This window comes from Zymoseptoria tritici, chromosome 6 (assembly GCF_000219625.1).
Source record: "Zymoseptoria tritici IPO323 chromosome 6, whole genome shotgun sequence".
NCBI lineage: Eukaryota > Fungi > Ascomycota > Dothideomycetes > Mycosphaerellales > Mycosphaerellaceae > Zymoseptoria > Zymoseptoria tritici.
The window spans coordinates 1,266,776-1,279,481 of record NC_018213.1 but is presented as its reverse complement, the minus strand read 5'-3'; the positions used below and the strand labels follow the sequence as shown (position 1 = coordinate 1,279,481).

The window sequence follows — 12,706 nt, the reverse complement described above, 5'->3', positions numbered from 1 at the left end:
CGAGCCGAGATTGCTGGAATGTATTCGAGTAGTCGAGTATTCCTAATTGGCGGCGCGCCGGGCGACCACTTGCATTGCAGGCCGATACTCCACGTGTAGATGTTGTACTGCGCTCGATATTAACGAGAGCTTTGAAGGTCCAAAGATGATTTCGGACGGGACGTTTGTGTGGAGAGACGATAGTTGAGGTTGAAGCGGGACGTTGATCTTCGTACCACAGAGTCTCTCGCGCCCTTGCACAAACAATCAATAAACATATAGCAACGGCGCTAAGCAAGGATTCTATCCGAGGCTTGTCTGTGCCTGAGGCAGTCACGAAAATCTGGCTTCCTCAGGCAGGAACGATACAGCAAAACGCACTTGCCAAGCACACAATACGGCTGCTACCGCAATTTCGTGAAGGTCGACTTCTTGAACTTTACGACTTTTGCGACCGGACAACTAACAAACCACAGCAGCAGCTATGAAGTGTATGTATCATATCGCTGCCACACGACGACTAACATGCTGACACTGTCACAGTCCTCAAGGTCGGCCGAGTGGTACGTCGAGCGCACACGAATACATCGAAACACCGCCATGTCCAATCATACTAACACCTCCGAAAAAGGCCATCATCTCTCGCGGTCGTTACGCCGGAAAGAAGGTTGTCATTGTCCAGCCCCAAGACAATGGCAGCAAGAAGCACCCCTTCCCTCACGCTCTCGTCGCCGGAATCGAGCGATACCCACAACAAATCACCCGCCGCATGAGCAAGACCCGACAGACCAAGCGCAGCAAGGTCAAGCCCTTCATCAAGGTTATCAACTACAACCACTTGATGCCAACACGCTACACGCTCGAGCTCGAAGGCCTCAAGGGCGTCGTCACCAACGAGACTTTCACCGAGGTCACCCAGCGCGAGGAGGCTAAGAAGACGGTCAAGAAGGCTTTGGAGGAGCGCTACGTGAGCGGAAAGAACAGGTGGTTCTTCACCCCTCTCAGTATGTACACCCGATAGGTCGTTGTGGGCCTGGACATGGACAAGGTGTCGGGCGAAGTGCTGCTGGGATGATGTGCTAACTGTTTCGCAGGATTTTAGATGCAAATTTTCGAAGCGGGATTGGAACAAGGTGTGCATGAATGCATGGGCGTTATGGACTGCATCTTGCGGTCCGGAGGGAAACGCTCGATAGGCAGCCTAGATATCTGCCGCAAATGACCCTTCAAGAACAGTCTGTCGGTCTTCCGCGTCGAGTGAAATTGTCGGTGTGATGTTATGGGACGATTGGCAGGGAAGTGGGACAAGGGCACGAACCGATCGAACAACACAGACCATCTCGCTCTCCTCCGAATCGCCTCACGGCCACAATTGACTCCGATACCTACTACCAAGGATTCCAATTGCAACGCTCCGCCACGATAAAGGCATTGAGTTGTGGATGGTGATTATTCGGTCCAACATGGCGCATTGGCTTCGTGCTTGGTCTGGGTGCCGTTGGTGTCGTGCCGCTGCTTATCGTGTAAGATCCATGTCCCTGCGCAGAGAATGCTGACAAGTCCACAGTAAGTATGCGAGTCTTGAGATCTTGCCATGCAGCCAAGGACGGCATTCGTAATTGTTCCTCTCTGTAGGGGCTAGTCTGTCGCCGCACCGTGGCGATTCGAGACTCACACCCTGTCAAGCAGAAGCAAAAGTCGGACGAAGGACCAAGTGGTTCGAAGGGGCTGCGGTGTCTTCATTGTTCCCGTTCTCTGCCGGTGAATTCCTTGAAAAGCAAACCCTTATCGCTCGATCGCTACGACGATCCGAAGGTCGTCAACGCCAACATAGAGGCAACGAGGCGTACTGCAAACGTTACGATCCTGTCCAGTTTGATCACGACACGATACGATTCCGGGGACGACGCTGCGGATCTGAACCAACACGGGCGAGCGGTTTGGACCATTCTCCAGACTAGACAACGACCTATTGCTCCACGACTGGTGTTCTCTCTGATGCCGGAAAACAAGGCATTTTTGGCCCAATCTCTGCCACCTCACCGGTCGGCAGTACCTTCCGCCGATGAAAGAGAAAGAACCCGCGAGATTTGACCCTTTCAGCAGGCGCAAGACGCCAATGCCCCGAATCCCTGTCATTGTTCCGTTTGCTAGCGCCGCTTCCATGTGAAAAGCACACGACACTTCACTTGAATTTCGACTCCCAAGTCCTTGGACTCGACTATTCACTTCGACTTTACGACACTCGACACTCGACACCAGATCCGAACATACACATAAAACGCGCATTCAGCAACATCAGCTTCCGCGGACCTGCAAGCACCACTTCAGACCAGCATCTAATTCCCACGCAAGATGCCCTCCGAGATGGCCGCACGCTCCGCTCCCCACAGCACCTACGACCCGCTGCCACCAACATACAAACAAGACCAGCTGCTCTTGGCCAAACAGACCAGTACAACCATCATGTCCGAAGAAGCCATGATCGAGCACCGCACCGACGCCTCCGGCCGCTTCACCGACAAGACCTATCTCCCGATCTACGACCCGGACACCCTCGCAAAGCATACCACCAAAGACGACAATCCCGACAAAGTCCTCTTCTTCCGTAGCCTCTCCACCGCCGCCCAGGGAAGCGAGCACAAGATCACCATCATTAGCTGCGGCCTGCTGGTCATCTCCTGGATCATCTCCCACCAGCTCACCAAGATCGTCGCCCGCTGGGCTGTGCTCGAACCGGAGAACTACACCGACACCCTCGCGACCCTCAAGATCTGGAACATCGTGTGCGGCTTGGTGCTGCTGCAGACTGCGATTCCAAAGTTCTTGCAGTGGGTCACCCCAGCGTTCCACGTCGCCAATGCTTTGCTGGTGCCGTTCATGCAGGCTGCGTTCATGCTCATGGCTTGCAAGGCTTTCGCGGTGGAGATGGGGGTTTTGTGAAATCGCGCAGATGTGGTGGGGCATCGGGCGCAGAAGAGAAGTGAAGGACGACTCGAGGACTCGGACAGGATGCGCATAAGGAGAGAGCAAAATGCAGAAGTTCCGGTACGTACAGTATTTGCGCATCACAGCACAATTCCCCTTCCCAGTGTCATCGGCGCGGCAGCGCAGCAGTGAAGTCGTGAGGACCATCGTTGAGTTGCTATCGCGTGAGTTCGTGTCGCGTGAAAGATGTCGATGGATCGATTGATCGCAAGAATGCCGCTCGCCTCTCTCTGATATGGACAGCGACTGTTGACATGCTTTCGGAGTCGGGCGGTCAACGGACGCAGGCGCAAAAGAGGGAGCACGGCTGGTTGCAAGAGAGAAACCAAGGGTGTGTTTACTTTACTGTCTCGCAGCTGCGGGGAAAAGCTGTTGGGTCCAACAGCACTTCCATCTACGGACGTTGCCAGTGATCATCTCACCAAGTGGTTTTGTTCCATCTCCAAGGCAAAAGGCCTCTGACCGGTAGGGGTAGCGGGACCAGGAAGAGTTTAACAGCGTCTCTCCAAATCGGACAGCAATACCGAGCATACTCTGGGACTACATGGGTTCAAATGTCATGAAGAGGAGCGAGCATATCTGAGACGACGACTGGGAATGAATCGAGAATTGGGAAGATCAAGATTAAGGTCGGTACGTCAATGTAATGATTAGTCGTCCAAGATGCTATCACAGCAAGCAACACAAGGACGGACCCAATCCACAGAGGCTCACATGCGGAGGTCAGACTGATCAGCACTGCGACATCCACATATCCCGCAACTGCACTTACTTCGGGCAGGGCATATAGCGCTGCATTGTAGATTCTGCCGCATTCGTGTCTGTCAGAAGTGCTGTAAAGTTCACTCACAACCATCACTCAAATCGGCTGGCGGATCCGCAGACCAACGACCTAAGACTGTACTCAGCACGCGAGGAGGAGTCAAAGGCGAAGAGGATGGAAGTTGAGACACAGCGTGGGGAGAAGCGAGTTATGAAGGAGAGAGAGAGGGACCAGCAAGGCTACTACATTCAATAGCTTCATAGCCTTCATCAATGTCATGCTCTCTGTTGTTGCCGATTCGACGTTTCAATTGTCCTTCGTGTACCTCCAGTAAACGATGGTTGCTCGCCGGTATTTTGAATGCCTCTTCCCGAACTAAACTGCGACACTGAGCATACCTCTAGAACAACATGCATACAAACCGCATGCAGGCGAGCGAGCGACTCTGCCTCCCCTGGAGGCTCAAATCTGTGCATCGTCTCGCCAACGGCATCGTGGGTCACGTTTCATCGTGGGAATAGCGAGAAAAGACATGCTCCTATTTTCAGTGGCAATTGAACACCTTTTTTGCAGTTCATCATATTCCCGAGTCTCATCATATCTACATGCTTGATCATCGCCAGTAGTCGTTCCATTCATTAGACCCATCAATGCAATCCCTCAACGCCAACGCTACACTGCCCCAAAAACCACAAATCCTTGACCTCGTGCATCATAACGCGTCAGCTCGCCTGATCACTCCTCCCTACTCCTTTCCCTCCTCTCTCTCAATCCCGCAGCCAAACTGACAGGACTCCCAATCCTGACGCCAAAATCGTCTTCCATATCCTCAAACTCAGCAATCTCGTCCTCACTTGCCCAGAAATCTTCCACCTCGCTGCCATCCAAATCAAAACTTCCCGGAATCCTTCTCCCACTTCCCTTCGGCGATCTCCACACCAAACTCCTCGGAACAACGCCCCTCGCGAACCTAGCCGCGATTTTGAGCATCAGGACGACGAGATGTGCCGGCGGGCCGAGCAGCACCGCGCAGGTCTTTCGTGCGATGGCACCAGCCATGGCGTTTTGAGATTTCTTCGGAGGTTGCGTGGCAGGCCGGGTAGTGCGTTGACGCGAGAGACTGCTAGAGGAGGATGTCGTGCTTGAGGCAGTGGATGAGCTGAATTGGCGAGTTGGAGAGCGGGGCGGTGGGTGGAAAGAGGTGGTTGTGCCGCCTATGGAGCGGCGGGCGAGGATGCGGGCTTGGATCTGGGCGAAGGGGTCGGATTTGGTAGGGGGTGGTGGCGAGGTGGACTTTTGCGTCGGTTGGTCGAAGGGCGAGTCTGTGGGAGATGGAGTGTTGATGGGGGTGTGCGGCGCAGCGATGGATTCGGATGTCGGATCTTGAGGAGATGGACTGGCAGTACGAATGTGTAGTGATGCGAGAGCTTCGTTTATATCTTCCGGAACGGACGCAGAGGTTTCGGGAGTCCGAGGCGCTGCGACCAGTTCTTGTGCCAGGTCTGGAGTCGACGGCGCGCTGACAGGATTGGGCCATTTGGGTGCATTCTCAGCGGTCTGATCCGGAGCGGCCGATGTAGCGACGAGGATCGGCGATGCTGGAGGAGCTTCTACCCACTCATCGGTGATGGTTGCCGTCTTGTCGTTGTGCTGGCTGTCTTCTTGCTGAGCAGCCGCGTCTTCCAAGGTGACTTGTGTCGATAGCTCCTCGACTTGTGTTGATGTCTCCTCAACCGTCTCGGACGCGGCTGCATGCTGAGTACTCTCGATTCCCGGCACAAATTCAACATCTGGATCTGGCAAAGTCGAGTTCTGAGTCTCCTCAAGTTGCCGCAGATTTTCCGAGTCGATGGCGAGAGGCGGACCAAAAGCTGAAGAGACGAGACTCGTTTCATATTGCTGCAGGTCATAAGAAGATGTCTCGCCGTCTTTCTTCGTAGGTGCATGCGCTCCTTTTCCTCCCTGTCCGAGCTGCGGCTGCTCAAATCCGGCGCTTGAATCTGGAGGTGAAGGCGGCATATCAGTCGGTATTGATTGATATGCACGATGCTCAATCGGTTCTCCGCGAGCACTCATAATGCCACTTTCCGGAGAGAGGCTCGATTTCAACCGTGAAGGCGAGGCTGCTTGGGCCGGTGAGCGAACAGGTGCTGTCACGGACCGCATACTGAGACCTTTGACTCTGTCGCGAACGGTTGGTCTGGGCGGTGCTCTCCAATGCGGCGCTTGGACCGCCAGTTCTTTCATCCTAGCTGCCAGCTCAGGATCCTCGGCAACATCTTCGGGGATTGTGTCTGTTGCTCGAGCGTCATCCTCATCCTCGTCCGACATGCTGCCCGAGTCCTCCTCGCTTGTGCTTTGTGCAGGCTCGCGGCCGTCTTCTGGTTTCCAGCTATAAGCTCTGTCCAGCTTCCACTTCTTCGCCGGCCCGTGCGTGCTCCTCCTCTTCCTCCGGACTGGCTTCTCCTCCTCAGGAAGCTCGACCGTAAATGTGCGCGCAAACGGACATGGCGTTCTCTCGTAGAACAAAACCTTCTTCAGTGTCTCCTTGAAAACCTCCACCCTTTCCAGCTCTTCTTGCGACTCCCCAGGCAGTTCGATCCGGTAGTAAGTGTCCGTAAGCACTCGCATCGCAAACTTGCTCACACCATCCACACACCAGCAATTGCTGCGCGGCATAATGGCATGAAGCAAAGACCCAGAGTGCAAGAAAGACACGGAACCTGGCACGCGGTAGATCTCCAGCGGACCCGCAGCGAGTGTCTGCTCCGTTATGGTGGCCCATGGCAGTGTGCCGCCTCCGTGTTTTGCGCCGGGGCTTCCATGGCTGCTACTTCGAGGTCGAGAACCTGTTCCGCTGCTGAACTTGACGATTTTGGCATTGGGGTGGACGTATAGTGTCTCTATGCCTTCTGCCGAGCCTATCTCCGCTGTGGGCTGTGCATGACTGGGATTTGTTGATCTGACGGGGACCGTGAACGATCTGTTCGTGCCGACATTGCGCGCAGGAGTCAAGGGCGCCGTGGTCGACATGATCGTGTGGTGGACATTGATCCGGCGGAATAGGAATGGGGGACGGGGAGGAGGTCGTGGAAGATGTCTGAGGCAGGACAATGTCACACGTTGTTACAGTTGCGTACGAGGTATCATCCTTACCCAGTAGTCCAGTACCTTAGCTCAGCTCAGCGACGCGCTAGGAGGTAGTCGCCTCACATTCACGTGCCCATACGAATGCATGGGATCTTCGTTCTGCAAGTCTCCCCGACAAGACATTCGTATACTTCTCTCGGAGATGCCTTCTTATATTTAATGAATGCCAGTCATTGCCGATCTGTTGATTCACTTGCCATGCCACGATTCAATGTCTCGGCAGACGCGTTCTCGAAGCACGCGGGCGGTCCCATACGTCATCCTTCTCTTTCTTGCTTGTGAGAGACCTGAGATGGTACACTTCCATCGCCATTGACCACCTAAGCTACGATCACTGCTGGCAATATACCATCAGCAACATTCTGCTCGGGCCATAAGCCGCACTGAACGGCAAGATGAGCAACTATGGCTTCTTCGGCAGCTTCGAGCTCAACTCCATGGTCAGGTCAGCTATTCCGCACATTTCCCTTGTCCCGAGAGAAGCTCGAATCGCTAATGATATACAGGGGCGCCCAACTCACAATCGTAGGCGCCAACCGCGCCCTCCAAAATCCTTCCATCTTCACCACCTCCCTTTACAAACAAGCCGCTCTCGCCGTCGCCGCAGGCATCCTCATTCGGCTCCTCGTCGCCATCCCAACTCTCGGAATCCGATTGCTCATAACCTTCGCCGGTCTCTTCACCGACACCTCAGGCCTGCAATGGAGCGAAGACATCATCGATGGCATCGAGTTCATCGAGCACTCCGTGCTTCAGATCCCCTTCTTTCTGATGTCGTTCATGCGGTACCTCAGTCCGGCCATGGACCACATGTTCATGGAGTCCCTACGGTGGGTCGATCAGACATATGTCAAGAAACATGAATCCGAGGACCCAAAGGCGTTGAGAGAGATGTACCATCCGAACCTGGAGTTGTATTCGCAGCAAGCTGTCACAGCGCAGAAGAAGGAGCCGAAGCAGGCTTTGGTCATGTTTCTCACGCGGTATGGCAGGAAAGCCGGAATCTCGCTCGCCGTGTACGTGTTGTCTTTCGTGCCGTATGTCGGACGACTCGTGCTACCGGCTGCCTCGTTCTACACTTTCAACAAAGCCGTGGGTCTGCCTCCGGCAATTGTGGTGTTCGGAAGCTCGTTCATCCTGCCGAAGCGATATCTGGTCATGTTCCTGCAAAGCTACTTCTCCAGCCGAAGTCTGATGCGTGAGCTCGTAAGATATTCCGTCCTCTCTGCCCAGCACACCTCACTAACGCTACCTCCCAGCTGGAACCCTACTTCTCCCGCATCCACTACAGCCCCGAACAAAAGCGCGCCTGGTTTCGCGACCGCGAAGGCGTCCTCTACGGCTTTGCCTTCGCCTTCTTCGCCTTCCTCAAAATCCCGCTCATTGGCGTGCTCATCTACGGTATCGCCGAAGCGTCAACAGCATACCTCATCACGAAGATCACGCAGTCGCCACCGCCGCCACAGGAGGCGGAGGAGTTCAAGAAGAGGGATGTGAGGTGGGAGAATAAACATGAGTTTTTGTCGTTGCCGGTGGGGGCGCTGGATCGGTTGAGTGAGAAGATTGTCAAGGAGAAGGGAGACAAGGAGCAGTTGAAGGGAAGGCAGTACTCATGAGAGCTGATTACTCCGGAGCTCTACCTCCGTGACTGCCGGCGGAGGGTATAGATTCAACGGACAGCTCACGATTGGAACGAGGAACGAATGGATGTTTGTTCAATGACGCAAGCGGGTCATTTGGGCACGTATGTGTCTCTACGCCAAGCGTTGGCGATGAGAGATCATGTTGCCTATCGATTCAAACAACAGAACGGTGTACGAGTGCACCTGCAGCTGTTGCTTCAATTCTTCCAATGCTCTGTCATGTGAAAGCCGGAGCTATCCACTGCTCCGCTACCCTGACTTAGTCATGCGTGAGCTGCCGGTAATCATTCCATCGATAAGGTACCACCTCACAGCTGTTTCACTTGTAGCCTGTCTTCATCATCTTCGCTATCTCACTTCCACTGTTTGAATTTGACAGCGCTGACACATGCTATTCGCGATAGCGGCCATTACGGGCATTAAGGTGTAGGCGCGGTTAAAAGTTAATAGCTAGAACATCCTTAGTCGCACTTTAAAGCTTCTAGACTACACTTTATTAACTACCTTACGAAGTAACGTTTTACCGGCAAGTTGCGCGCATTCCTTTTTACCTCTACGGATATTTGTTTTGCAGATATCTTAGTCTGCTATTTCTTCTTTACTTCGGCAGATTATTATACTGCGTGCATAGCTTGCAAGGTAAATAGTTAGTATATTTACTCTTAGACTTTACTTACAGCTCTAGCACTCGCATTATACGATTTAGCATACTTACCGCGGACAGACTGCTTCGAGCAATAAAAAGAACATAGCGCCTTTATAGCGAGATAGCAGCATTCTTAACCCTATTACTACCTCGTATACGACGGCATTAAGTAGCACGGCAACTATAAAGAGACGGATTAGCGGCGACACGATTGTTATTAAGGATAACGAGGATAATATTATAGTAGGACCTACTTCGAGGCCTTCTAAGAAGCCGCGGCTTTAGAATAGACAATTGTAGATAGACATTTTGCGCGCTAGAGCTTCCCTAAGCAATGCGATTATAATTAGTCCTGCGGCTTCTAAGCAGGACCGAGGCGAGTCGAAATAATAAGAAGAAGATAGAGCGTAGAGAGCGGTTTAGTATAAGATAGAATTAGGCAAGGAGCAGACGAGCTAAACGGTCGGAGATCGGGAAGTTAAGGACTAGGGCCTACTACGCACGCCTAAATAACGAAGGCTTAGGACTATACTTACTCCTCTAGCGACCGAAATAGAACTAGGGGACGAGCCTACTACTAGAGCAGAGCCTAGGGCTATAGCTCGTTCCGGGAAACGACGGCAGCTTCGCTACTTAAGCTACATCTCTATTATAGGACTAGCATTTCCGAGAAGTGCTTATTACGAATACAAACCTCCTTTGCAACCTGTAAACGAGGTCGAAGCAAGCCTAGACTTAAGTGCAGGCTTCTTCGCAGCTGCGAAGTCTACTAGTACCGAAACTCCGGAATGTACTACTTTTAAACTTAATTAATTCTCGGTATATATAGCGGACAGATAACGCGTATTAGACCTCGTTACTCTTAAGAAACTGCGGTAATTAAACTATACAGAGTTCTGTTTCGATAGCATTCTGTCGGCAGGTAACAAAAAGCGCTACGTGTAGGGCGTACAGTTCGAGATCTTAGCTATTAGTAGGTACGGCGACCTAGACTTTATAGATTTTGCCGGTAGTATCTGCATTTAATCGAAGCTGCAGTCGAAAGCGTCCGCTCTGTTTAGTTATTAGTACAAGCTAGGAACGCCTACACCGGAATATTGTCGATTCTACGAGCCGTTCCTTTAGCTAGTATAGTTCGGGAAGCACTTCGTCGACTACCTCCTTAGCAACTAGTAGGTTACCCTTAGACATTTCCGCAGACGATTTTACTAATAGCTAACTAGACTCTACAGCGATAATACTAGCTTTAACTAATAGCTAGCTAAATGCAAACTTAAAGACTTCCGCACGACTATTGCCGCAAATGTCGGCTTCCTTTAGAAAGAATGCTAGGATATCGATAATAAAGAGTCTAGATTATGCTAATAACCGATCTAGGGTAAAGTCGATCCCTATAATCTTATAGCTATCCTAGCGCAGCTAAATAAGGAGTTGCGAACGATCGTTACGCTTTTTGTCTACTAGTGCTTTCGACATATGTACTTTAATAACTAGCTAGAAGAGCGGACGATTATAGACCGAAATGTGCTAAAGAAGTCGGATAAGCTAAAAGCAAGGCTTAGACTAACACCGCGACGAGCATCTCCGAGTGCACCGCTAATACAAACCTTAACGCCTAGGAGTATAAGCTAAAGCAAATCTTAAGAGGGGAACAAAGCAGTTATAGTAAACACAGGGGATGTCGTATGCGTCGCGCCGGATATTAGTACTAAATAGGGGATTAAAGCGCACGCATAGTATGCCTATATTTAGAACGTGCATACTCGCAAAGATCGTACTTCGCTCGATGTTCTCTAGCTATACGAGCTAAAGGACACTATACTTAGCAAAGCCTATTACCCTTTTGCGAATAAGCTCTTCTTGTCCGACAACTGTAGCTACGGCATATTAGCTCTCGACCTAAATTGCGTCTTAGATAAGGCAGACGTATCTTAGTATACTAAGGATCTATATTAGCAGGGAGGACACTTCGTGCGCCAGAAGTTCCGCATAGTTTACGAGCAAGACATATACGACTTCGTTGCAATTTAAGCAAGCGACTTTAGGTGCTAGTACAAGCATAACGTTCCTATATTTAACGAGTGCCGAAGCAAATATGTAATTAGTAATACCGTCCTCGTCCGCGAATAGAATAATAACCTTAGCGAGGACCGGCTCTAGCCTGCCTAAATTATCGAGTTCGATACCTAGAAGCAGCGCGTCGTTCTGCGTTAATTCTTGTAGAAGAGTAAGCAGTAGATAGGCGCGAAAGCTAGGCCGAACGAGCTAGTACTTACGGACGTCGTGTTTAATAAAGCATGCGATAAAATTATCCGGAAGTGCTATATGCGCTGCTTTCGTTAAGACTAAATCGATTCTAGAGACATTGTTACGCTGTACGACCGAGACGGGACTAGCGATTTCTTCTACCTCGCCGAAGACCTTTTAGTAGTACGAGATAGGTTTCTACTAATAAAAGAAGGATAGAATCCTAATATGTACTACGGCGAGAAAATAGTCGGAATAAGTCTCTTCTACGGTAGTAGAACCTTTAACCGTAGCTTAGAAGAAGCTAGCATCGCTAAGCTTAAGTACGCAGTAGATTAGAACGAGCACGCACTGCATAGCTATTATGCGAACGTCCGACGACCGGACTAAATAGAATATTTCCTAGGCTTAGTTAACGACTTGCTTGCTAGAGCTATAGCAGGCGACCTAAAGCTAAATATCGCGTAGCCGGGAGATATTTAAATCCTCGTAGGCGGAAGTCTATGCCCTAGGTTCTTAATACTACAGCTCTTTAAGCTTAGCAAGCAGTCTAAGCAGAACGCTTCGCTAGTTGCATCGATCGTGTCCTTTGTAGACTTCTACGTCCCGCGGTACTTCCTACTTAAGAACGTTGTTACAATAACCGCCGGGATAGGACCGAACAAAGATTAGAATATGTTCTCCTAAATCGTAGCGGCATTAGTCGCGCTAGGTTATTAAGTCTAGCAATTCCTAGGCGATGCCTAGTCCTACGGGAGTTTATAGTAGCGATTAAGAGTATTTATCGTTGCTTCCGCTCCCGGTCTGCTACTACTATCGCTAATTGCTTATAGCTACAGTTATCTAAATATAAGCTTTAGAAGTCGTGCACTAGGCCTCTCGAGCAACGGACTACCTTTCGGCAGTCGTAGAGACGAATTTACTACGTTCCTATACGTTACTCCGGCGTAGGCTTACGCCGACTTGCTAGACATCGGAGATGCGTAACCGTAGCTCTGCCCGCAATTCCTAGACTATCGGACTATGTCGCTAGAGTCGGCAACAAACCGAATACGGATAGCGGCTATACCTACTCGACTGTACAGGGTAGGTCTTATATAGGCTAAATTGCTCGGGCTTCTACGCGGAGAACCCTTAACATTCTGCGACAACATTAACGCAACCTGTCGGCAGGAGAACTCGAGAATGTTTTTGCGAATGTTCCTAAATAGCCTCTTTCTAACTATCGTTACTAAGACCGCTATCGGAGATAGCATTAATAGACGTTTTATATACTAGTCTTAGAATCGG

The 12,706-nt window shown here is 51.0% G+C and overlaps 4 protein-coding genes across 4 annotated transcripts; 3 read left to right on the top strand and 1 right to left on the bottom strand.

Moving 5' to 3' along the window:
* Positions 1 to 459: 459 nt before the first annotated feature.
* MYCGRDRAFT_59963 (60S ribosomal protein L27) lies at positions 460 to 1,323 on the top strand (the record flags this gene model as incomplete). The annotated part of the gene is made up of 4 exons (XM_003851804.1): positions 460 to 470; positions 523 to 542; positions 611 to 983; positions 1,074 to 1,323. The coding sequence occupies 4 exons, from the start codon at positions 464 to 466 to the stop codon at positions 1,079 to 1,081; spliced, it is 408 nt and encodes a 135-aa protein (XP_003851852.1).
* A 1,011-nt stretch (positions 1,324 to 2,334) lies between these two features.
* On the top strand, positions 2,335 to 2,922 carry MYCGRDRAFT_93875 (uncharacterized protein; the record flags this gene model as incomplete). The annotated part of the gene is made up of 1 exon (XM_003851805.1): positions 2,335 to 2,922. The coding sequence occupies one exon, from the start codon at positions 2,335 to 2,337 to the stop codon at positions 2,920 to 2,922; it is 588 nt and encodes a 195-aa protein (XP_003851853.1).
* Positions 2,923 to 4,465: 1,543 nt separating this feature from the next.
* On the bottom strand, positions 4,466 to 6,763 carry MYCGRDRAFT_109848 (uncharacterized protein; the record flags this gene model as incomplete). Its single annotated transcript, XM_003851439.1, has 1 exon — positions 4,466 to 6,763. One exon carries the CDS (start codon positions 6,761 to 6,763, stop codon positions 4,466 to 4,468), a length of 2,298 nt encoding a protein of 765 aa, XP_003851487.1.
* A 463-nt stretch (positions 6,764 to 7,226) lies between these two features.
* On the top strand, positions 7,227 to 8,496 carry MYCGRDRAFT_109847 (uncharacterized protein; the record flags this gene model as incomplete). Its single annotated transcript, XM_003851806.1, has 3 exons — positions 7,227 to 7,325; positions 7,387 to 8,086; positions 8,140 to 8,496. The coding sequence occupies 3 exons, from the start codon at positions 7,276 to 7,278 to the stop codon at positions 8,494 to 8,496; spliced, it is 1,107 nt and encodes a 368-aa protein (XP_003851854.1).
* Between the last annotated feature and the right edge of the window lie 4,210 nt (positions 8,497 to 12,706).